Source organism: Galleria mellonella, unplaced genomic scaffold, assembly GCF_026898425.1.
Source record: "Galleria mellonella isolate WM207_F2 unplaced genomic scaffold, CSIRO_AGI_GalMel_v1 utg172, whole genome shotgun sequence".
NCBI classification, from domain to species: domain Eukaryota; kingdom Metazoa; phylum Arthropoda; class Insecta; order Lepidoptera; family Pyralidae; genus Galleria; species Galleria mellonella.
This window is the reverse complement of record NW_026442015.1, coordinates 3048481-3075378: the sequence shown is the minus strand read 5'-3', so window position 1 is coordinate 3075378 and position 26898 is coordinate 3048481. Positions and strand designations below refer to the sequence as shown.

Here is a 26898-nt window from a genome sequence, read left to right as displayed (position 1 = left end):
TGCGGTGTGTCGTGTGCGGTGTGCGCTGTGGGTGTGGGTGTGCCGTGTGCGGTGTGAGTGTGGATGTGGGTGTGCCGTGTGCGGTGTGGGTGTGCGGTGTGCAATGTGGGTGTGGGTGTGTCGTGTGCGCTGTGGGTGTGGGTGTGTCGTGTGCAGTGTGGGTGTGGGTGTGTCGTGTGCGGTGTGGGTGCGGGTGTGTCGTGTGCGCTGTGGGTGTGGGTGTGTCGTGTGCAGTGTGGGTGTGGGTGTGTCGTGTGCGGTGTGGGTGTGGGTGTGTCGTGTGCGCTGTGGGTGTGGGTGTGTCGTGTGCAGTGTGGGTGTGGGTGTGTCGTGTGCGGTGTGGGTGTGGGTGTGGGTGTGTCGTGTGCGGTGTGGGTGTGGGTGTGTCGTGTGCGGTGTGGGTGTGGGTGTGGGTGTGCCGTGTGGGGTGTGAGTGTGGATGTGGGTGTGCCGTGTGCGGTGTGGGTGTGCGGTGTGCGGTGTGCAATGTGGGTGTGGGTGTGTCGTGTGCGGTGTGGGTGTGGGTGTGGGTGTGTCGTGTGCGGTGTGGGTGTGGGTGTGTCGTGTGCGGTGTGAGTGTGTGGTGTGCGGTGTGGGTGTGTCATGTGCGGTGTGCGTGTGGGTGTGTGGTGTGTGGTGTGTGGCCGTGTATGCACCTGTCCATGACGCCGTCCTGCGCGCGCTCCATGTCGACGAACTGCTTGTAGCGCAGCTGCCGGTCGCGACGCTCACGCTCGGCCACCTCGCGCGCCTCCTTGGCGCGGCGCGCGCGCTCCTCTGTCTCGCGCCCCACCACGTTCTCGTGGTGCGCCGTCTACACACATAACATTTCTGTTTTGCCAAAGCTTGACTAAGAGAGAACGCTTACCTTTTGTACCAGACATTTTTTGTAATGTAGCCAATAAATAATAAATAAATAACACAGTCGTAAACTGGTATTATTAAGTACATTTTCCTCAGCATACTAAAACGAAACATTTAGAAGTTATGATGGAATATAAAAAAAACTGACATACATACATGAACCACGAAAACATTACACTCCTTTTTTGTGCAGTCGCATAATAAGTCAATCTCAGCCATAAAACAATCTTTGGTGCGTGCTGCAGATCACTCTGAGAGCTTAGCTTAATTAACTTAGTATTTTCGGTCGAATTCGTCACAATGAAGTAACTGACCTGTTTTTATTCTCACCTATTGTCCCTGACAGACAAACTGCTAGCGTATATTAAAAGCGTAAGGTTACCGTACCATATTTATCCCATTAAAAATATACTGAAACGTGAAAATAAAAGATAGAGTAACGCATATTATCCGTCGCAAAGAGCACTTATTTATTATCGTTTATATAGAAGGCTTCCTCTTGTCGGGGCAACTAATTCATGTATTCTCTTCCAGTCAGCTTTGTTCCAGGGCATATCGTTAACCTACCTATACGACATGACACCTAATTTTTGCTTTATTCATTCCACATAGTTATTTCTCGACTTTCCCCTTTCTTTTTTGCCCCCTATTGTTCTTTTTAGTATGCTCTTTAAAAAATCGTCATGTCGTATAAGGTGACCTAGCATTTTGTCTTTTCTATTCTTTATTATACATCATATAGTTCAGTTACTTAGCCTAGCTTATTCTTGTAGGCGAACTTAAGTATGAAAAGATGCAGAGGCTATGTGCGCTGATCTTAACGAAGTCAAAATGCTATTTTGATTCATAAATAAAAATTGAGTCGACCTCAGCGGTTAACGTATCACTCTATCGCTGAAGACACATTTGCTTATAAAACAATGACAATATTATTCATAACTCACCATGAACGAGTCCTTAAACGTCTTGATATCCGAAAAGAACTCTTCTAGAGTGTATTTATGTGGATCGAATACATAGTATTCAGCCAGTTCCCCGTACAATGCTTCCATCTTGCGGCACATTGAATGTAACAGATCGCATTGTTCACGGGCCTCTTTAGCGAACGACTGTAATATTCGTTAAGGAAATGTAATAGTAATGTTATAAAGACTGATCTACAAAAGTAACAACACAACTTACTTCTTTGTACTGTGAAGTTAGAGTAATTTTTTTTTATTACAGAATGAACTTTTCCTGTAGGAGAATAGTTCTCATTTCCCTTAGCGTTTTACTTTCATTCAATTATGGAGCAATGTTTAGATCTTTTTATACTTTACCAATTACTTAATTTTGAAGCTGCATTTTCATCAGGTGGACCTCTTAGATAGTAGTTTAATTATGCGATATAAAAGAAAATATAAAATATTCAAGAAATACAAAGGATACACTCATAGACTCATGGAACAGATCGTCGGGACACTGCGGAACCCTCGAGTTGTTCAGATCCGTCTCGAGAGCTCTTATATCGTTCTCCATTTTCTTCAGCGCCTTCTGGAGATTCTCCATGGATACCCTCGCTGCCCTGTATTATAAAAGCAAGGCGTATTATCAAAAACGAATACTGGATTAAATGGGGCATCGGCTGTTAAGTAATTATAGTCGAAATGTTCTCTTTGGTTATAACCATGATAGGTACATTTTTTATTTAAATGACCGCTGATAACCTTCTATAAACCTTCTTAAAACTTAACAAAATATTATTTTATTTTATTTATTCTCAAATTTATTGTAATTATTATAGGATTATTCCAAATTAGCTATTTCCTATATATTATTTTTTTCGTGAAAAAGCAGCAAATATCCTATTAGTATAATAAATATCGTATTTATTATACTAATAGGATAACGGATAATTCATTCTCATCTATCACCCTTAACTGGTGCTCCGCCAGCGTATCCCGTTAACGCAGGCGGAGTTACTATTCCATTTTCACCCATAAAAAAAATAGGATAACGGACATGTGCAAGTTATCTTTATATACATTTTATTAGCCTTTTGCAGTTAAAATACATAAAATACTATTATTTTAAGATGCAATAAAATAATAATAAAAAATAACGATAATGTACGTTAATTTTACCTGTCAATGTGTGGCATTTCGTCTGCAAACGTGAGCACATCCGGGAATTTGTTCTCAATCGTCTCGACTAGGTAATGCAGCAGGGTTTGTTTGTTTTCCAGATCTTTTGTTGCTGTTAACTGTAAAACAGTAATTATTTATGTTTTTAAAACAATATCCTGTTCAGCATCACTGTTTTCACCAATTTGCATGAAAAGGTCTTATAGAAATTTCACAAAATGTATAATAGGTATCTACAATAAGAAATTCGGTTGCTATGTCTGTCAAACTTTCCATCAGTGTCACATTGCGTCTAATTTCCTAGTTTACTATAAAGTATATTTATAAATAAATTTTCACATTTTAAATTACAAGGTGTGAAAATTATAAAATTAAATTTATAAATTTAAAAACCTTAGTCAAGAAGCTGATCTCGAAACCGTATGCACCCGCGTTGTTGGACCCTGTGTTCATGTAGTTGCCCAGTAAGAGCAACAGTTCTAGAATCTTCGCGAACTTTCCGCTCGATTTCACCTCTTCGCACGCCGCAGTACCCGATACTATATCCTGTAAGACAAAATATTCCAGTTTTTGTTACCAATTCTCTTTGAATACGTTTTTTGTTTCTAATAATCACTTCATATATTCGACGATTTACAACATTTTCCATGCACTATTACGAGACCAATGCAATAAACATTGTCTTTCATTAACATAGCTGTCTCTGTCTTGTGACAAGAAATGGATTGTGTTACTATTAATATTATTTTTTCTATCCAAATTAATTTTTTTTACTAAAGAAACGTAGATCAAAACGCGCTAAAACTTTGAGTCCCCATACAAACAGCGCATCCCCTATTAATTTAGTAGGGGAGGAGATTTTTTTATTAATGGATGATGATGGAATGGTAACCCCGCCAGCTCTATCGGTATACCCAAGCGCGTGATGATAGGTGAGGAGAGAAAAATATTATACAAGTCAATTAGCCCATCATGATGAAAATAGACCTAGCCCTCCAGAGAAGCAGCAAGCGAATTCGTCGATGGAATCGATATTGTCAACGAGTCCGCGAGTCGGAATGAGACATCCGATATTGCTGTCTCATTTATCCCACGAACCCGCCAGTGATGCCGACTCCATCAACGAATAGAGGGAGGGTTAGTACGAGGAAGGCTCAAAATTTTTGTATTTTTTTAATTTTGATTCAGGAACTTTACGTTTTAATACTCGTCTTCTTAATGTTTCCTACAGCTAACAACTTCAATTTCACTCTTTATAAATTTCTTGCCTCCATCAATTTACCTGTCACGGCTTAATGGACCAGTAAAGGTATTGACAACTCACCGGTTTGACTTCAGATATGATCTCCTGATAGTGTTCCCTGAAGGCCAAACTCCTCAGTCTCGGCACCAGCCTCTTTATATCGGACACCGTGGCCGCGAATTGTTCCGCTTCCGTCAACTCTTCACTTTTGCATTTCAGTTCCGCTAACTTTTTGAGCTGATCCGCTGTTGGTAGATACTGGAAAATGTCGTGTTGATTCAAACATTTGTTTATTTATTTACACTTTATTGCGACAAATAAAAATATTAAAACAGTAAATTTTAATGAGAAGAGACACAAAAGACGGCCTTATCGCTAAGGAATCCTTTCCAGACAACCTTTGGGTAGAGGACATTGAGAAAAATAACTGTCACTCATCCAGATGGAACTTTAGTTAGTTTCCTATTAGATAATACAAAAAAAAAATACCGTACGTTATAGGGTGTGTCTGAGTGGATGTGTGGGTGTGCGTGCGTGAGTGCGTGCGTGCACAAAGAGTGTAAATTTTCATATTTCAGAAGTGTATACAATGACACATACCTGTATTAACAGATCTAGTACGTTCGCTGTCAACACGTTTGTATCGCATCTGAGTATGCATGTACGGATGTGCTCATACGACATATGCTTTAGAGATCCGCCCAATAATATAGATAGACTTTGAGCTGCTTTACTATCCAGCACTTTTAGATCTTTAACTTTCTTCAGGGTTGGCACTCTGGAAAAATACATGTATGATGATCAATACAAAAAAATCTTTTATCAATATTTTTTTCCTTTTTAATAATGTCAAATATATATGAGATATAAGAATAAATCATTAACTAATATGGACAAAATCCATGTTTATGGTACTGTTCTAATCTATAGGAGGCAGTTATCGTATTCCATCACATAGGCCATCAGCTTGTTTGCTAATCATAGTATAAACAAGTAGACTATCACTAATACTTTTAAAACTTATTATGATCCATCAATCAATTGATAATAAAATAAATTTGCAAAAACATAGGCATATTTATACTAAAATAATTATAATAAACTAAAAAAATATTTAACCGATTCAAAAACCCTTTCATCTATAGAATGCCACATCATCATCTCAGCCATTATCCGTCCACTGCTGAACATAGGCTTCCCCAATAGACTGTCATAAAGAATAGTTCTGAACCACCTGTATCTACTAACTCTCTGTAATGCATTTGAAGTCGTCACTTCATCGATACCTTAAATCCAACATTATTAGTGAATAACATGAGCTGTAATTTATTTAAAAGAAAATAAAGATTCTTAGACTATCTACTTATACAAAAGCCGAGAAGGAACAAGTATTTTATATAGAATACTATACTATGTTTGTCACCATTAGATGTACAAATGCAGCCAAAAGGGGGGTAAAAAGGCTTCTTCAGGATCGGCAACGCGCGTAATGCCCCTGGTATTCATAGGCTACGTTAACCACTTACCATCAGGTGGGGCGTATGCTTGTTTGCCACCTCAGTAGTATAAAAAAAGTTAGATGAATGGGCATAGCATGAAAGGGGTGTGGTGATGAAGTAAACTCACTTATCGACAGAGTCCTCGTTCTTCTTGGCGACGGGTTTGCTGGAGAACTTCTGCGCAAGTCCATTGAGAATGTCTGGTGACGCCAACTTGTCTTCTTGAACCTAATGCATACAATTATTCCCTCTTAATTAAAGTATTTTTGTCTAAAAAGTCTAAAATGAATTTTTTATTTAATATTCTATAAATTATTCATCATCATATCATCCTTTAACTATTCACTCCTGAAAATAAGCTTTCCCCTTAAGGGGTTTTACCAGAAGTTGCCACACTTGGCAGACAAATTGACAACCGCACTTAGACTTTAGAGATGTTTTAATAGGGACGCTACTGCCCATCCCTCGCCCTACCTTAGTCGCCTCTTACGACAACCACGGGAAAGGAAGGGGTAACTTATTCTACGCCGGGACCACACAACTATAAAGTATTATTATTTAATAATTAATTATATAAATTAGGGGTTAGATAAGTATTGTTGGAATTAAAATTAATATCTAAAAAGGTTACCTTGACCCAGAACGCCTTTTCCGACATCTTCTGCGGAATAATCGTCTTCCAATTTGCCCTCTTGAGGGGCCCTTCCACTTCCCACTTCTTTTTTGGCTTGAGACCGTGAGGAAGAACGTCTGGTTGCGGCTAGAAGCATAAATCGAGTTAAAGTTCAGCAGAATAATTGAAACAGCAACTATCAAATTTAAGTAAATTATCTGCAAAATGACCATAAATTATCTACCTATTTTAAGTTCGGATCGAAATTTTGTGCATACCTACGTTAAAATATATCGATACGTTCCAAGATGGAGTGATGTGTCTTATTGATACCTTTTTTTTTTATTTCAAATTTTCGAGTGATGAAACGATATTACTGTTTTTATAGTATTTCCATTCGGAAATTTTGAACAAACGTTCGGTCTGTAGACACAGTGACATTTTCTGTAATTTTAGTTAAGTTTAATAAAATTATACATACCATCCTCGGCGCCATGAAACCACCAGGTGGCGGGGGCGGTCGAGGTCCCCCCATGCCGGGCATTGGGGGCGGTGGGGGACCTCCCATGCCCGGCATTGGAGGTGGTGGGGGACCGCCCATCCCGCCTGGCATTGGCGGTGGGGGCGGAGGGGGAGGACCGCCTCCTGCTGTGGGGATAATTACAATTAAAAACATTCTTTTAATAATAATTTCAGATGGATTAATAAACATTTTATGCAAATCTTAATATGATTAATTACCCACAAAACAACCGATTAAATCAGTGTATTTATGTTATATTAAAAACGCGAAATGTCTCAAAAATCAATCGAGTTCTCAGTTCTGTATTCATTCGGTTGAGTATATAAAATGAATTTTGACATGATTCGTAAAAGTTCGCTATTTTTTTCCAGATGGCATGTCAAATTAAATAAAACGCCGTAGTTAATGTGTAGCTAATTTAACTGCGTCATATCATAAAATATGCTATGTAATACACAAAACGGTTTATACTTGATAAAGCATAGAAAATATATATTATGTGTATATATAATACCAACCTGACGGCATTGGGGGTGGAGGCGGAGGCGCTGGACCCCCTAGAAGAACACACCGACATAGCTATAGTGCTGGCATGCAATGAGTTAAGCGTTCACCAATAACTTGAATATTAATAGACACATACAATTACATAAAATTGCTTTCATAACGTGTGGGCATGCATTTAAATCTAATTAAGTAATTGAAAAAAAATTATTGAAGAATTAAAAAAAGATTTTCCTATAATAATATCAAAAGTGCACAATTGAGTCTGTATTTAATAATAACTCTTTTAATTTAACCATAATCCATTCTCATAAGTTGTTGTAGTTAAATTCTTGTCTTTTTCCATAAATAGATTTCTATCCCTCTCTGGCAATATCATGTTTATTCCTTTAACATCGAATCCCATAATTATATTAATAATTAATATATAATAGTATTAAGTATATTAAATGATAGACATTCTATCACAATGATAGCGACTGGTTATAAGCCAAGATTTACTATCTCCTTTATTTACATGCATGTTGTCCCGGTTAATTACATAAACCTATATTTTTATTTATTTTGTTACCCGTTTTTGTATCACTTAAAGAATAATACAAAACAAGTGGTCCTCGACTTACGTCATTTCAAGTTACGTCGAACAATGTTCTGACACTATTCCTCAAACATACGTCAACTGTTTCGATTTCCGGCATAGGAGAATTTACTCCACTTCATATATAATTATTTTAAGAATTTACTTTTGATAATAAAGTATGTATATCCTTTGTTATAAATGCTCAGTATTTTTTTTTTTATTTTGAATCTGTGTGAATCCTAACCCTTGAATTTTACATGTAAATATATGAAAAAATATGTCTCGACTTACGTCGTTTCGATTTATGTTGCGTTTTTCGAGAACCTAATATGTTGTAAGTACGAGGACTGCCTGTATATATATATATATATATATATATATATATATATATATATATATATATATATATATATATATATATATATATATATATATATATATATATATTATACATATGTAGTACCTCTTCCAGACTACCTTTGGATAAAGGAAAAAAGTATTACAAGATTATTTTGTAACATAAAGAATATTTAATAAGAAATGATGTCCTACCTGTTGGTAACGGTGGAGGAGGCGGCGGCGGCGGTCCTCCTAGAAGCACACACCGATAGATAGCTATAGTGCGTATACACATGCATGTAATAGTGAGGTTGTGAGTAATATTAACGCGTGAACAATAGATATTTTATTGCTGTATTAAATAATATTACATAATTATAGAAAAACATTCAAAGTGAAATAAAACCAATAGACAGGGTTATCTGTAGTAAAATTAAATATATTTGCTTTTGGGATTCAAAGCTCTCCCAGCTTCTATTTATTTAGAGTATTTTCGATTATTTTTATTAATTAATATTATTACTGAACATGAGTTATTATAAACATAATAATTTACTACTACATTACTACTACTACTTTACTAATTTTAATTTACTACTACTGTACTTGAAAATAGTTCAGGATGCGGTAGTGATGTATAATCAATTACTTTACTGAACCCATTAGCTAAATAAATAATTAATTTATTAAAACGTTTCGATCTTGTTCAAGTATTCAGTCAGATCTTTTTATAGTAAATATGTTTATTTATAAATTAAATATAAAAATATATATATTACCGTGTTACGACACAATCATGCAAGGTAAAATTTGATTTTAGTGAATTTTTCCCATATTATATAGAGAGGGAAGACTCACCTCCTGGCATGGGAGGGGGCGGTGGGGGCGGGGGGCCACCGGGACTACCGATAACCTGAAAGAATGTTTACAAGAAAATTAAGATTTTCCTACAAATAAACGTCACATTAAGCGAATCTTCCGCGGCGCAATACCAAAACACTATGCAATATAACTTTTTACTTAGAATTACTGAAGTGGCAAACAAAATGGTAAGGGGTTATTGTAGTCTGACCGCCTGCAATACCAGGGATTTTAAGCGTGCCCTGCCGATCCTGAAGAAAACTCATTACCCCTTTTTTTGAAAAAAAAAAGAAGAACTTACGCAAATATAGTACTAATCTTAGCTTTAAAAAAAACTGTGAACTATTTTATATGAAGTTTTTTGAGAATTATAAAATGAGAAAAAAAAAATTACAAAATTTAACTTAATGTAGCAATATTTCAGCTTTAAGGGTGGGATATAGCAGTAAAGTTACAGATTATGGAGATATAACATCGTAGCCCTCAAGAAAGATAACGCATGAACGCATCACTGTATATTTTAGGACTGTCCATAATGCTGTGCAGGAATGGTAATGCATGAAGGGTATTCCATGATACTGCTCATGACTATAGGCGACGGTTACCACTTTCCATCAGGGCCGTAAGCTTGTTTGCCTCTCATAAAAAAGGTGGACTATCAGCTTATTTGCCTTTCTAAATATCATAAACAAGTGTAAGTATGAAGTTATATCATGGGAAACGCAGGTAACCCCACGTGGGCAGCGGTGGGCATACCTTGGCGATAGCAGCGACGGTAGATTGCGGCAGGCCGCCGCCGGGGGCGCCCTTGAGCCGCTCCTCTAAATGCGCGGCGCGCGCCTCCGCCTCCTGCCGCGCTGCGATCGCCGCTTCCAGCTTCGTTTTCAACTCCTCTACTTTACGTTCTTCTTCTGCTCTCGATTTTTCTAAAAATATTAATAAACCAGTTGTAACGGATTGTAACGTTTTGCAAGACCGCCGCTTCTCTTCCAAGTGCGATACGTAATAATTGAACCCCCCCCCCCCCCCCCCCACCCTATTATGATAATAGTTTTTATGGCTGCCAAAAACTCACCTATGAGTCCATCAATGAGTGGCTGGACATCTATATTGAAACGTTGTGTCGCTCTAAAGTCAGGGTCGTAGCCATTCTTATGCAGAACTATCTGTGTGACGCATTCTTCTATGAGCTTGTAATATGCCGGCCTGCCGAACAATAATAAAATTTTACAAACAAAAACAAGGAGTAAAATACTAATGTATGCATTTATTACTTATCTTTAGGATCATTAATCTGACAGGGTATTGGATCCGCTCAAACTCGAAAAATTGGAATAAACGACGAAGGAAAAAGGACCTGGAGTGACGACTTTTTATAGACAAATGCAATAATTTAGACAAAAAAAAAAATACTTCAATTATGACAAAATTAGTTGTTTTGACCTAAAAAGTAAACTCCTGAACCGATTTTAATAAAATTTCTTTGGGGCCAAGCTGCAAGTATATCCTTTCAGATAAAATAAAAAATCAATTTTTGAAATAGGTTTAGAACTGACGAAGTTATGAGGTAGGGATCAAAAAGAAAAATAACGAAATTGAGAGGAACCTCCTCTCAATTTCGTTATTTTTTTAATTCATTCTTTTTTAATTTCGTTCATACTTTTTTCAGTCGGTTGAAAATTAGCAACATTGCATTAGGTGACAACTCCAAATATGTTACAGGAAAATGATGGATATAAATAACTCGATTTTCTGTATAAAACTATTATACAATTCGACAGTGACCAAAGGTTTAAAAACAGTGACTAAAAAACGATTTAATACTTTTTTGTTTCAAATTCTCATACAGTTTTAGAGAGTATTTACCTAATAAGTTCATCGTCTCTGATGAAGAGTAAATGCTGCAATATTGAGAGAAGATAAGGTTCTGCCGGTGTGTCCATCACTAGGTTCTTCACCAGCTCGAAACATTCATTCGCGTCGTTGAAGTCGACCCTGTAAAAAAAAACGTAAATTTAAATATAAATAATTTAGTAATCTTAAATATATGGACTGATATAACGGCATAAACAGAGACTGTACATTTTACTAAGAGTCTTTACCCAAAATAACGCCATTTAAAAACAAAATAAATATAAATTCAGAAATATATAAATATATAATAAAACGGTTTTCGAATATGCAAATGTTGCCAGACTTCACTAACTTTATTTAAAGAAAGAATACCTTTTATTATTTTCTTTAAAGAAAGATACAATATGAACATATGTTTATATGTTCTTATTGTCTTAGAAAATCTAAAACCTCGTTTACAGAAGTATAAAGCGTAAAAAAAGTAATCTAGAATCTAATCATATGTTAATATATTGATTTTTAGGTTTTTTTTTACTAACCTAACATCATCAAATTTGGCTAGATACTCCTCTTGATCTGCAGCGGCGTGGGTATCAAACACGTTCATCTGTATCTGCCGAGCGCCCTCCGCGTCTTTACGTAGATCGTCTGAAGAATTTCATTAGTCACGATCAATTTAACATGCAAAAAAAAAAAAAAGAAATAGAATAAAATAACAATTGCTAAAGAAGCAAGATGTAGAAGACTGGAACGATCCCAGCATTACGTTATAACAGTATATATGGTTAGTACTGTTGATATCCGATAGGTCATCTGATAATCACATAAATCATTTGATCCTCAAGTTAGAATAAAGAAAAAATAGGGATATATTATAGAAAGACTATCAGACGAAAGTTATATACAATGCGAAAACAGATGGTTGTAGAAATTGGGGAAGACATAGACTAATCTATAAGACAGAGAAGTCAAGAATCTCCTGCACCATGTTTCTGTCGTGAAGCAGTTTGCATTCCTGTGTTTTATGTTAGATGAGTGGGATATAGTAGTAATATCAACAGGGTATAGAATGGAGGTATAGCACCTTAGTCCTCAGGAATAACAACGCATGGAGATTACTCATGGTAATTATAGTATATTCTGTTATGTTCGTGGTGCTGTTCATGAATATAGGCGACGGTAACCACTTTCGATTACTCGGCTGTCAGTATGCTTGACCCTCGAAGTATCATAAAAAAAAAATCGACGTTAAGATGAGTTGTAAAAGTGGATGAAGCAAGAAATGTAACATTAGGCCTTTGCCACTTGATTCATTCTCTTTACGTCACAATGGACTTGGCATGAAGGCAAATAGACACATTGTATTTTCGGTTCCATAAAATTATTTGCTTACCAATCAAATCAATAAGTCCGGTCCTCATGAACTCGCAACGCAGGTGCATCCTGAACTCTAATTCTTCCGGGTCTGTGATGATTGCATTAATCAGTTGCATACACCCCGTCTATAAACGAAACTCAAAAAGTTATCTATAATAATTTTATTTATTTATTGTATCAGTTAAAAAATAATACTAAAATTTAAATATTATATATATATATATATATATATATATATATATATATATATATATATATATATATATATATTACAACCAAAACAGAAGTAAATATAAATTCATATTGAAAATAAAAAGGATTATCAAAACCTGTCTAGTATTAGTAACACACATATAGACACAAAAAATATGAGCAAATTAACGAATACAACGAACAGCAACTGATTATAACAAGGGTATCACAGTATACTGTGAAGTTCATGATAGCAATACTCTACTTCCATTTAAAAGCATCTTCTCAGCTGGACAACCAAACCATTACAAAGCATAAAATTTAACAATTACGGAACAAAAAAATACCTTTAAACTCTCCGGCGCATTAGGACGGAGCCCTTCCAGGATTGGCAACAACCTCGGCCGCTGATTTGAATCCCCAGCCATTGTTATAGCTTCTAGAACCTTCTCGTGGCCATTCGGAATCAAGCAGATGGCGGCTAGAACCTGAAATAGACATAAATAAGATACGATTAATATTTATTTTTATATAATTTATTATCGAAAACGTCATGTAATTCTCAAAACTGAGAATCTATTATCAGGACGGAATTTAGCATTCCTAGCGCCCTGAAACAAGACTTTCATGGTTTCATATTGATGATTAAAAAGTTACAACTCATTACTGACGTACACCTAAGCACTTTTTTTTTATTTTTGATGACAACATGCACCCTGGCTGATGATGAAAAAATGACGATAAAAAAGGAACACTCCAAAGTCGTTTGGATTTTGGAATGGTCCCAATTTGGTGCTATCTTTTATTTACCCTATGGCGCTTTTTCTGTGTAATATTTCGTTTAGCTTAGCGAAGGGGACGGGATTTGAACCCGCACCTTATACACGATCTGGCATCATGTACAAGGTGTCCCTTTTACTAGCTAAGCAAATGCTTATACTATATCAGGGACGCCGGGTTCTAAACCTCGGGGGCGCTCATGTTCTTTTGATAACTAGGTACATCATCATTATTTCAGCTGATAGGCGGACACTGCTTGCTAGACAATCAGACGCGACCTATATAATAGATAATGAGATGAGAATTATTTTGGTTATATTATGATGTCTAGTGTCTTGGATGCTCCGCAACCATTATTTACTCTAGTGGGAGCTGAGCACCCACGGAGTCGACGCTCCTGTATACTATATAGATTCCTAATTGAGATTTGTACTACGTACTTTAGCCGCTTCTAAGGCACAATGTGGTTTCTTCGCGTCCAGACTTCTTGCGAGGACTGGAAGCGATTCTTTGCAGTCGAACATCGTCCGGATTCCGACAGTGTTGTTCAATATGGCGGATATGCATCTAATGCATTCGTACTGGACACGATCGTATCGGGAATCGCTGAAAACAGACATTAGTATAATTAGGTTTATAATAGCTAGTTGTTTGCCTATAAAATGGTTGAGTACAGCGATGGCTGGCTCAACTGTCATACTAGTGAACGGGTGTTACTCAATTGTCATATCCTTTAATGGAGACTAGTATATTGTGGTCGTTACTACTCATATATGAGAAGCATTAATTTTGACTTGACATTATCCTCTGTTGGTAATCACAGTATTCATCCAAAAATTTAATCTTAACTGACATATAATAAAAGTGTGTATCAGTTCTGAGTAAATAAAGTTATTTTCATTTGTATACCAGTAGCAAATTTTGCATAATCTCTCACAATTTTGAGTTGGACTATTTCTCTTGTGGATGTACCCTAGAATAATTTTACTTATTTATACACAGCTCCACTGTAAAAGAATTATAATAACAATAAACAATATAAATTTTTCATGGCAGAATCGAAATAAATTTATTCTTACACTCTAATGCTAATTTTTTTTTAAATTAATTTTTAATACACCACTTACCGATAAAACCCTCTGCCACTGACAGCATGTAAAAAGATAATACTTTTAAATTCCAGCAATTGTATATGGCCACGCAGTTTTTATTTATTTATTTATTTAATAATGTTCACCTACAACTTTTACATTTTACATGCTACTTAATCAATAACAATTTTCGTAGTATAGGTATTACGAATATACAGATAGATAGATAGATAGTTTATTTGCATTACTTACAGCACACAAATTACAACATACATATACAAAAAAAAAAGATAGATAAACGAAAGCTCTAGAAATTGTTGTCTTAGCTTCTATTGTTTTGTAAAACACCTCATATTAATTTGTCTTGTACAGATACCGTTTAGTTACAATTTTATTATATTAATAAAATTTATCTCTATTTTTCTTTTACAAATATTTAGTCTTATTTTTTTCCAAAACCTATTTTAATTATTTTTTGCCACATTCAAGTTGCAAAATTAGCACAAGGGAATAAGACAACCGTTCAATAGCTATATTAGAATATTTTAAAATATAAACAAGGGGATTTCACTTACTTGCTGTAACATAAGTTGAGGGTAGCAAGCAAAGTGGTGATGCCTTTGGTGCCGAACTCTTCTATCCAGGACAGTGGGTTGTTGGTGAGGGCTATACGGAGATTCTCTAAACAGCTGTGCAGCTTCCCGACTGAGAGCTCTTGTTGACTTAGGTAGGCCACGTAATCGGAGGGTTTCTCGAATTTTGAACGACCTTCCTGATGAGAGAAGATAAAATTTTTAATACTGGTAGTGCTTTATAAAAAAAATACATAAGCGTGGATTATGTACTACTGAAATAATATGCAATGAATGCAGTAGTTTTTATGTGATATCGGAAACAAACGTACGAACGGACAAACAATATTGTTTTGGCTTCTATTGCTCTTAAGAACATAATTTCTTAAATATTTCCTACCATGGTCTTACCTACAGTAAAGCAACATCTGGCGGATTTTTGTTTTCGTAATAAAGAAAAGTCCACCTAATATAATCAAACTATGATACCTTATAAGGTACAAACCTTACAATACCCCGATCCTAGCCAATTAAAAAAAAAAAGTGGCTTAAATTGAGTCCCAGAATCGAACCTGGTACCACATAACTCAACCACCGCTGCGTTGCGAAGGTCATGGTATTTACACATGACCGCTTTCTATCAAGTAGTGAAGACAGTACCCATTCGATTTCATTATAATGTTAAAGCCATTGTATAGAGAACTAGCGACCCGCCCCGTCTTCGCACGCGTGCTATGTAGAAACAATGTGGTATCAGTGTGGAATCAGTATGGAATGATTATTAATACTACTATTGTATCATATCAGCCGATAACTGTCTACTGCTGAACATAGACCAAAACTCCACATAATTTGTATTTTTTTTTTAAATATTAAAATGGACTTGGAAAGCTATATGTATCTAGATTTGATCGTACATTATTTTGTTATATTTTAGCATCGTCGATGAAAGCTATCTTTGTCGTCATATTTCAACAAATTAACACAAAATAATATTAAACTATATAAGCCTTTCTCTTGAATTACTCTATCTATTGATGACAACCGCATTAAAATCCTTTACGTTGAATAAAAGATCTAAGCGTATAGATGGCAGGAAGCGACTTTTTATACTATGCAGATATACAAACCTGGGCATTAACAAACTTATATGCTATAAGCATTTTCTGTTTCTGATCTCTTGAATATTTCCTGAGCGGAGCCTTCTTTTCCTCACTCAGGTTCATGTCGCTCTGTGAATAGCAGAAATTATATATATATTAGTAAAAGGTGCTTTGTAGATATTTAATAAAGACGTTTTTGACTGGAATAATAAATAATAATAGATTTATTTTCTCTTCACAATTCTTCACAGTGAAGTACAATGAGATATGCTTATATTAAAGTAATCAAATTATAAATATAATTATGAGAGACTTATGCCTGAGATATTATGGTATAAGAATACCTGTATTACAGGTCACCAGGGCCTCACTCCGCAGGATTACTTACTAAGTACTTGTAATATAATAAGTGAATTCAATGTATTCAATGTTAATTAAATGCTTATAAGGATAATATTGGGATCAATTCCTTATCTCTTAAACAAAAACCTAATATTTTAATCTGCTAATGGTATTACTAACCATCATTAACTAAATTGTGACTTAAATCTTTTACAAATGAATTTATTTTTGTTGCAAGCTTGACATTTTAATTTTAGGGATAGATTTTCAGAAATTGCGCTTTATAATCGACTCCAAAGTCTGTTTTACAATGTATTATCTGTTCAAGAGTTAAATAGCTTAATGAATGCTCGATATAAGCATTGCAGATACTTTGAGAATGCATAGTTATTTGACTTTAAAAAAAAAGCAAATGGGCTTTTCTAAGAAAATCTATGGTAATTCGAGCGCTATCAGAATATGGGATAAGAATATTTCAAATTCTTTAAATAAATAAATACCACTGGACACATTTCCCAGCGTCATCGACTTCCAAACTAAACAAAGCTTGTACTATGAATATTAGACAACTGGTAAACTATTTAAATACTTTCTTTTATTAATATATACTCGTATTATACATAGAAAACAACAGATCAATACAAACGGACATACTCATGAATACAAATATTTTTGTTGTACGAGGATCGAACTCGCGACAGTCAACAAACAATACGGTGTGTTGAGGCACTAAACAACTGACGTCATTCATATGTATTTGAAGTTGACTTACGAGCATTTCCTCGAATCTTCTAGACAGCTGGTTGTCATCGAGCGCCTTGATTTTGCTGGTGTACTCGGCGGCGGCCTCGTCCTCGGGCTTCGGCTCGGCCCCGCGCGGGACCGTCTCGTAGCCGCGCTCGATGCCGCCGCCGGCTTTCTTCGGCCTCCCAAACCATGTGTCCAGCTGTTGACAAAAAAATACCCATAAATAAAACGTGAAAGTTACGTCCAAATCTTCTAAAGGCCAAGATGCTCTTCTTAAATGAAATTAAAGATGAAAATATTAACAAAGTATTTGAACATCTTAGAAAATCTCATCATTTTCAAATCCCTAAGACACATTTTATCGCCCTTCAAAAGTGCTTCATCGGCTTAAAATTAGTCCTCAGCGAAAATTTCTCAAGTTCTTGATTTTTAATGAGTATCCAGAAATTTAAGTTCTTTACGATAACAAGCCATTATGAGCTTCCTTGCAGCGGTCAATGTTATTTTTTACCTTATTTAATGGGAATTTTATGGTTCACAAATTTGTTTACATGAAGATTCAAAATACAATAACAGGCCACTTGTAGGAAAGTTCTTACCATAGTCTAACCAACAAAAAAAAAAATTATCATGAGACAATATCACTACCACCATTTCTACCGTTTTATTATTTTTAATCACTTGAATTATATAAATATTGCATTGAAAATCCAATTAATTCCTTACACACATAACGGCAAATGAATCCTCTATCTATGGTCACAATCGAATGCCATTGACAAACAAGTCGACGTCAGCCAAAGCATTGGCCATTGTGTTATTGTTATGTTACCCTTGTAGGGCTTTAAAATAATCGCAACGCGAATCGATGGCGGCTCAATCGATTACGGTGAAACCGAGTCAATATTGTTTAGCAATAGTTATCCATTGTTATCGTTCGTTTTAACTTTTATACTTCCCTTATCTGAGAAACTAAAGCAATTATAGACTAATTCAAGATGATATTAGAAATGTGGTTCCACATTTTGATTAATTTTTTTGTCAATTATGTCGTGCGTTATAGACACAGAAAGACATCGATGACCAGGGCACGTTCAGAAAAATTGTGTTGACGTAGGAGAGGAGAAAATTGTAAAAAAATTTAAAGTATACAAGGCAAATTTTTTTAGGGAAACAATGATGCGAAAAAAAAATTACAATTTACTTCACAGCCCGTATGTCATTGATATAATTTTGTTACAGTTTAGTTTTTATCCGTTTCATTTATAATATTAGTATAATATAATAATAATAGTTTATTGGAATCAAAAAGACATGTAAAAATTATAGATTTAATTCCCAAAACTTCACACCAGGATTCCGTGAAGTCATGGGCCCTCCTTCTGTTTATAAATCATTATTTTTATTAACAAATTTTAGCTATATATTTAGTTTTAGATTAATACACATTTTTACACACATATTAATATAATAATAAAACAATATTAATTAGTTTTATTATGTGAAAGTAGGTTTGTTTGTTACCTTTTAAAACCTTAACAGAAAACCATTCGTCATGTTTGGCATAAGGACATAAACTACTTTTTACCCTAATGCCTAGTCAATCAATAAATCCTAGTTACTCAGATGAAGTGGCGTGCACAAATAACTTCATTAGTCGACCAGTGCCGCAAACTCAAAGCTTATGCCATTGATATAAAGGTGAGTTTTGATTACTTTCAATTAATAAAACTAAAACTTAATCCGGTACACATTGTTCCACGAATTCAAATCTTATGTTATTGGTGTAAAGTTTAATTTTATGTTACTCACCAAAAATGGAGATTTTTCTTTGACAAACTCTCCAACTACTTTTATAGTGTCCATTTTTAATGTGTTCACACTGTTCACCGAGTCCTAATATAATATTGCTAAAGAATTAGATATATATTTTAATTTATTTAAGGTTATATAGATTATGAACTTGAAGCCTACATCTTCATGGACTTTGAATAGTCTAGGAGCTATTTTTATAAATCTGTTTTCAACCTGTTGAATATTTCTATATAAAAATTTTCAATTTATTTTAAAGAATACTCGTGGAAAGCTAACAATTTCAATTTCTAATTGTATAAGTAATTGGATGTATAGTTAAATACTATTATGATAATACACACAAATAAATAGAATTTAAATGGATACGATAATACACTGAATTTTATTAACACTTTGGCAGTTCGACACTAAAAATACTTTTGTATTATGATAAATTTAGCAAAATTATTGTGAAGATTAAATAACATAATTCAGTTGCAAATAATTGGACACTCGTGTTTTCGTAGTGCACTTTACAGCGATCTGGTACCGACTGTTGGAGGTAATGAGGCAATGAAGCGTGTTGTCAAATCGCCAAAAATAATAAAAGCAAAACTATTCTTAAATATGACACAAAAATTAAAAGTGGGATTATGTACACAATGACCTGAAAGAGTTGCTTTGAATCTAGAAATCTATAAGTAGTATCATCGTCACCATATGAGTTATTATCTGTCCACTGCTCCCCCATAGACGGCGATAAGGAATGATCCTAAGCCACCTTCATCCACTGAATTCCTGCAATGTATTTGAAGTCCTCACTCCATCCAATGGAGGGTCGTCCTACACTGCGTTTATGTATAAGTAATATATTAATGTGTTTCAATAGAAATTAACGAAAGTATATACCATTTAAATAATAAGTATATGAAAAAATAATACCAAAAAGATATAATATATAGTATAAGAGACAAGTTACTAGAACTTCTATAGATAAATAAATAAAAAAAATATGTTAACAAATTGAATAACTGATCCCATCATAAGACAATCTGATGATATTAACACAACAACCAATCAAAAATCAATTAAATTGAATGCTTCGATTTGATATTAAATTCATTTAGAAAGAGTTTCTGTGATAATTTCAGTAAAATTTGGTTATCTTTGTTCTATTGAAATAAGACTATAAAATAAAACCGCAATTAAAAAGTTATTATTTCATTTTTTTTTTATTTATTAACGAAATACAAATTTCAATAATAAAATTATTGTATCAAATATAAATAAACGCTGTTAGACTTTTTTTTTTAAATAATATTCAATAACTAAAGTGGACAAACCAAGGACAAACGCAACAACTTGCTACGTAACAGAGATATTAATATTGTAGTGTAAATTGACCATGGATGCCGATACGAGGTCAATACATACATACATATACATATATACATATACATAATTTTTGTCACTACATCGTCTTTCAGTCCACACTTCTCTCTAACCACACTGTTTCTTACTCTATCTTTTAAAGTAATACCACACATACTTCTCAAAGCTCTCATCTGTACAGCATTTATCTTACTTTCATGCTTCTTCTGCCATACCCACGATTCGCTTCCATACATGAGTGTTGGTGTCAGTACTCCTTGAATTATAGCAAGGCGAGCTTTGCTCGATACATTTTTACTTGACATAATCGAGAGCAGTGCACCGTTAACACTGTTTCCCGCTTTTACTCTCCTCTCAATATCTCTGTCACACTTCCCATCCCTCGTAAACAAAGGTCGAGGTGTACGAGGTCAATGACACAGTCAAATTAGCGTTTAATGAATCCTTACGCTATAACAAAATCTTGAGGATGGGGACCGTAAACTAATATAAAATGTCATTGTTTACAATTTTTTCAATTTAGTTTCGAAGTGTTTTAGTTTATTTTTTTTTTTAATCCGACGACCATCTACAAAATCAATACACGACACACCGAATTAAAATTAGTAATAGGAATAAAAAACGAATTATCAAGATCAGTTCAAAATTTGCGATGGAATCGAGTAATAAAAACAGGAAAGAAAACGGTTAAATTGAGAACCCCCTTCTTTTTGAAGTTGACTGAAAACGTACCATTTAGTATTGCATTCAAAAAATTCTTTTTAACGTATTTACATATTATTGTTTAAAGTTCTAATGTAAAACAATATCCGATACTATTAAAATATATTATTTCTAATTGAGTATCTTTTTACAAGGTTTAGCCAAACTCGCTATCGACAGGGAATTCATCCTTACACGCTAGAAACTAAATGGTTACGCACATTGTGGTTTCAGAGGAGTTTTCTCCCACGAACGCTCAGGCTAATGAGAAAATCAGGTAATGAGTTCCCTGCCGAGGTTTTCACTAGAGACTACAGTATGGGGTTCTTCAATAAGAATGTTTTAAGATTTCTTCAGGATCGGCAAAGCGCACGTGACAACCCTAGTGTTGCAGGCGTTCATAGGCTACAGTGATCGATTACCATTAGACAGGCTGTACGCTTGTTTGCCACCTTCATGATATAAAACAAACTTGCTATCTATGTAACTTCACACTCAAAATTTGCACTCTATTTTTTTCACATTATCTTCATATTACTATATATTCATAAATATTGAATTTAAGCATAAACTACGACATATGGATAGACGGATAGACAAAATTACAAAATTAGGTACAAAGTTTAAGTGTTAACCATTTGAATAAATGTAAAAACTACCGAAACTATCGGCCAAAACCAGTGCATTATGAGTGTAAATAAAAACATACAAGAAAGATATATGATGTCAACATCTTGAGCGGTAAATGAGTTCGTTCTGAGAAAAACGTTGACTTTGGATCACTTCCAACTCTATGTAAACTTATTGAGTATGTAATAGTGTATTTATTTTGTACACATCATCCGCTCACTTATTTTTTATACATTAAACGCAAATATTTGAATATCTCCTATTCTTGCGAGTGTTTTCAAAGCACCTATCACATATGGAACCTGAATGTAAAAAATGTAATTTTATAGAATTTTATTTCTACTATTGGACTTGGGACACTATTATCGAGTTACAATAAAACATAATATTTTTATATACGATCAACGTTTCTAAATGCACAGAAAAAAAAATATAGCACTAAGCACACACTGAATACAATACATGACGTCATTACGTCATAATCGTTAACGGTCAGACGTAGATCGCGGTCGAATTTGAAATTAGAACTGGTGCTGTATTTTAAAGTTGCGCGAGCGCCACTCCAAGTATTCATAGTCGGATCTCATTTTTAATACTATCTGAAAAGAAAAGCGTAATCAAGGCCATGAAAATGAAAATATTGTGTACTTAACTAACACTTAACATTTGTTACAGAACACCTGAGGTAATAACGTTGAAGGCCAAACCGATTGGTGATTTAATTAGAAAATAAAATGTTTAAAGCAAAACAATACAATCTTTCTCTTTAACTTTTTCAACACATTTAAATGTTCCACAATTACACTAATTGTTCAGATAAACAAGAACCTATTATGAGAAACAATGAAAACAAACGTCATACCAAAATGCCAAGATTGAAAGGCAATTTATAAATGTGTTTCACTAAAAATTTCTATCAAAAAGATATATATATATATATATATATATATATATATATCTTATATATAAAGATTCAAGGCCATTCATGGTTTATCTTAGCAACCAATCATTCATTAACACTGAAAAATTTTGCTAATATTTGAGCTTATTATCTTGGTAACGATGTTTACTATACATCAGATGCTTCAAGCATCAGACATAACCGACACAAAATATCTTTATAGTACGAGAGCGAGCGATTTAAACGTTGTTTGTTCTAAACGTCGCCCTTCAATTTTCATACGTATACGTTAAACTTTGTAAATACTCATATTCGATTGTAGAAATTATTATTATAATATAATGAAAATATGAAACATTTCATACTGTCGTATTGTAACCAAATTCAATTTGTCAGTACAAAAAACATTACTCACAAACTGACATTAGGTAAACATTTTTTGTGGTCATTTAGTGAGAACGTCATTGTGCAATTTAATATCTACATAAAGAAGGGGAACACTTTAAAAACCAAACTAGGGGAAATATCCTTACTAATGTTACGTGAAAGTAAATTTGTTTCTTTGTTTGCTCTTAGCGTCTTAATGGCTTAACCAATCTTTATGAAATTTTGCACTCTTACTATATGAAACGGAACTCTTACTATAAGAAGGACGTTTTTTTTTTTATCCCGATTAGCGTACATAACCCAGACAAGCGCTGGGGGGAAAGGGATTGTTAATAATGGAGACTGAGAATCCCATTGCTAGCAATATACCCAACCAGGTCGACCTCCTCGCGGTTTTCCCTGGAAACTATCATGGTTAATTCCTGATGAATTCATGATGATGGGCTAACTGGCCTGTTTTCATTCCCATCGATCACCCTTCACTGGTGCTCCGCCAGCGTATCCTGTTAGCACAGGCGGAGTTACTACACCATTTTCACCCATAAAAAAAACCCAGTCAAGCGGATAAAGTCGCGGTCAAAAGCTAGTAAATTTGCAAAACATAGGATCACACTATAAATACAAGATCCGCTAATTAGCGTTCTGTAAACCAATTAACTTGACCATATGACTATTTCACGGTTTTCGGGCATATTAAGATAGACGGTTACGTTTGTCTCTTTCATGAAACATGAAAATTACTAGGTTGTTGCTGTTCACACAGACAACTGATGATTTATATGATGATTAGCTACATCCCGCGGTTTCAACTGTGAGAAGCAATATATAAACTATGCTATGCACTTAGGATATAGCCTTATTGTGTATCAAATTTCATTCTAACTCATTCAATAGTTTATGCGTCAAAGAGTAACAAACATCCATCCATCGGGGGCTTTCCCCCCGATGGATGGATGTTTGTTACTCTTTGTTAGCAATGGATTGTTAGCAATGGAGTTTGACAGCCCCATTGCTAGCAATATGCCCTATTAGGTCAACCTCCACGTGGTTCCCCCTGGAAACCATCGTAAACAATTCTTGTTGAATTCGTCACATTCGGCTAACTGACCTACTTCATCCTCACCTATCATCCTTCACTGGTGCCCCGCCGGTGTATACCAACAGCGCGGGTGGGGTTACCATTCCATTATCCATAAAAACAAAAATCCATCCATCCATCGCTGCAAACTTTCATTTTTATTATATTAATGAGATTATCATCGTGGGGGAGATACTTTTTAATGGATAGAAATAGAATGGTAACCCTACATTTTATATTAGTTTACGCTGTGGGGTACTATTTTTTAATGGGTGATAAGGGAATGGTAACCCCGCCTGAGCTATCGGTATACGTTGATGGGGTACCAGTGAAAGATGATAGATAAGGATGAAAGAAATCCCATTAGTCTGGAACCGCATGAAGGTCGACTTAATAGGATGTATTGTTAGTAATGGAGCTGTAAGATGCCCACTACTAACAATCCCTTCCCCTATCGGGTTACTAGTGATGGATGATAAGTGAGAATAAAGTCGGATTGGTCCATCGTGATAAATTCACTGAGTTTATCCACTATATTTTTTTAAGGGGACCACGTGCAAGTTCTGACAGGTTATTTTGCTAGCGATGGGACCGATAGTCCCCATTACTAATAACCCCCCCCCCCCCCTCCAATATCGCTTTGTTAGATATGATTCTGAGTATAGTTCAGATGAGATAGATTTAAATCATGGCAACTAGGTTGTGGGCGGTATTGCCACTGTTTTGCAAATATATTTGCTTTTCTTGCGTCACTGTGGATTTAGTCAGAGATCAAAATGAAGACAAAATTTTCGTCTGGCCAGATAAAACTTGTGACTTCAGTATGAATCAGGCTAGTCGACCGCTGAAGTCCCCTTCATAATAATAAATGCGTTATTATTTTAGTTTTAGAACAAGGATCTACTATCATAAATGCAAATGTGATGTAAGAATGTTCGGATGGCTTTTCACGCGAAAACTACTAAACAGATTTGAATGAAATTTGTTACACCGATAGGTTACATCCTTACTTATAAAAATATGAACTACTTTATATACTACTTCACGCGGACTAGGCTGCGGTATACAACTAGAATTATAAAAAGTGTTTGTTTATTGTTTTTAGATTTATTTTTTTTATATCACTAAGGTGTCAATTAAGCATACGGTTCACCTGATGGTAAGTGAATAATTATTACTCGACCAATCGTAATGAAATTTTATATACACGTAGCATTTGGGACAGAAAAGGATGTAGGGTAATTTTCAACATATTCAATACATTTCGGTCACGTAGAAGAAATCTACGTGAGTAAAAACTTATTATGTTATAAAAACATGTTATAAATAGCCATTTGTGTTGTATAGTGATGTAATAATTAGTCAGAGATTGGTGATCATCCGCTGAACTCAACAGATCGAATGATTCACTTCAAGGCCAATGTGTTTTATGGTTTCGTGGTAAACTGGAGAAGAGGACCCTTATGGTCGTCTGTCGGTCTATAACTCGGCAAATTTTCTCATCGCAACAAGAAATAACGATATTGTCATTCAGTTACCAAATCATATCGAACCAACACGGGAGAAAACACTATACTCGTAGAGGAAAAAGTTTTAGTAATGTGGTCTAACCGTCTAACGTCGTCATTGGTAGCAATATATCAGATCGACCTCCACGCGGTTCCCCCTAGAAACTATCGTGGTTAATTCTTGAATTCGTCACGAAGGGCTTACTGACTCACTTTCATCCTCACCTATTAACATAACTCTCATTGGTGCCCTGTCAGCGTATACCGATAGCGCAGGCGGGGTTACCATTCTATTGTCGTCGTCATTCATTAAAAAAAGCTATTGGTTAAAATTGGAACGTAAACGGCGACTTAATTGCTTAACATACAAAAACTCTCTGTCTTATGGAAAGCCGCTTATGAAGACTCCGGGGGACTCGAACCATTAATTAAAAATTAAATATAACGCCACTACGTTTTTAACACTCAAAATTATATTCCGATTTATTTAAGCAATGTACCCAAAGTTATACTATATGTAAACAAAGTTATAGTCATACTACAGTGAGTAGATGCAGGTGGTTCAGGACCGTTCTTAATGACAGTCTATGGGAGATGTATAGAGGAATAACACCCTCTGTACCCTGTAAATTCATTGCCATATCACATATATAGACAAACACAAAATTTATAAAAATTATTGTTTTATCATCTACTAGTATATTTATTTTCTTAAATACCTCCCATGTACAGACATCGTTTGGTTACAATTTTTTTTTATATTAATAAGGTTATTTATATTTCATTAAAGGTGTGTACTCGTTATTATGATTGACAGTTTATTGACATCCGATAGGTAATCTTATTGGACTATTTACTTAATTTTTGCTAACCAAACTTTGCCATAGACTATGGAAATCGTCGACAATATCATTGAAGCACCAATACACACCCTAGGCCATTGTAACAAAGCACAAATACCTATATATATATAATACGCAACGACCTCGGTACACAGACTAGACGGTGTCCTTACTGTGACTAATACGAATGATATGGGCAGGGGCATTACGTCATTTGCTTGAATCTGCCGAAATAAACGGCAGTAATAACAAAAACAAATATATCGATAGAGAATTTTGAGCCTCTCATTCTAATAAGATAGTAGCTGGACGCATCGTGTTAGTAGCATAAAAATTTTTTGTCCTTTTTTCGCATCATGATTCTTTGAGGAAAATGTAGTTTCACTAGTGGAACACCTTGTATAATCTAGTCCGTGCTTTCCCATGCGTTAGACCCCGATATTTATAAATTTAAAAA

At 35.0% G+C, this 26898-nt stretch overlaps 1 protein-coding gene across 7 annotated transcripts in view; it reads right to left on the bottom strand.

Annotated features, from left to right (window-relative positions):
• Window positions 1–26898, bottom strand: part of LOC113514567 (protein diaphanous) — a 49505-nt gene that overhangs the window by 5513 nt on the left and 17094 nt on the right. For 4 of the 7 annotated variants that reach the window (XM_026898664.3, XM_026898671.3, XM_026898665.3 and 1 more), the window contains exons 3-25: window positions 17233–17406; window positions 16146–16247; window positions 15019–15215; window positions 13793–13958; window positions 12920–13060; window positions 12397–12505; window positions 11543–11651; window positions 11016–11144; window positions 10225–10355; window positions 9906–10075; window positions 9147–9201; window positions 8502–8540; window positions 7384–7422; window positions 6824–6990; window positions 6361–6489; window positions 5857–5957; window positions 4831–5008; window positions 4312–4488; window positions 3381–3533; window positions 2988–3106; window positions 2293–2428; window positions 1809–1973; window positions 657–814 (exon numbers count right to left, since the gene is read on the bottom strand). In XM_026898664.3, the coding sequence (XP_026754465.2) occupies window positions 657–814; window positions 1809–1973; window positions 2293–2428; window positions 2988–3106; window positions 3381–3533; window positions 4312–4488; window positions 4831–5008; window positions 5857–5957; window positions 6361–6489; window positions 6824–6990; window positions 7384–7422; window positions 8502–8540; window positions 9147–9201; window positions 9906–10075; window positions 10225–10355; window positions 11016–11144; window positions 11543–11651; window positions 12397–12505; window positions 12920–13060; window positions 13793–13958; window positions 15019–15215; window positions 16146–16247; window positions 17233–17406 (3044 nt within the window). Of the gene's footprint in view, window positions 1–656; window positions 815–1808; window positions 1974–2292; window positions 2429–2987; window positions 3107–3380; window positions 3534–4311; window positions 4489–4830; window positions 5009–5856; window positions 5958–6360; window positions 6490–6823; window positions 6991–7383; window positions 7423–8501; window positions 8541–9146; window positions 9202–9905; window positions 10076–10224; window positions 10356–11015; window positions 11145–11542; window positions 11652–12396; window positions 12506–12919; window positions 13061–13792; window positions 13959–15018; window positions 15216–16145; window positions 16248–17232; window positions 17407–19019; window positions 19190–26898 lie in introns of those variants that run through there. The other 3 variants (XM_026898666.3, XM_026898667.3, XM_026898669.3) reach the window with 3 other exon arrangements.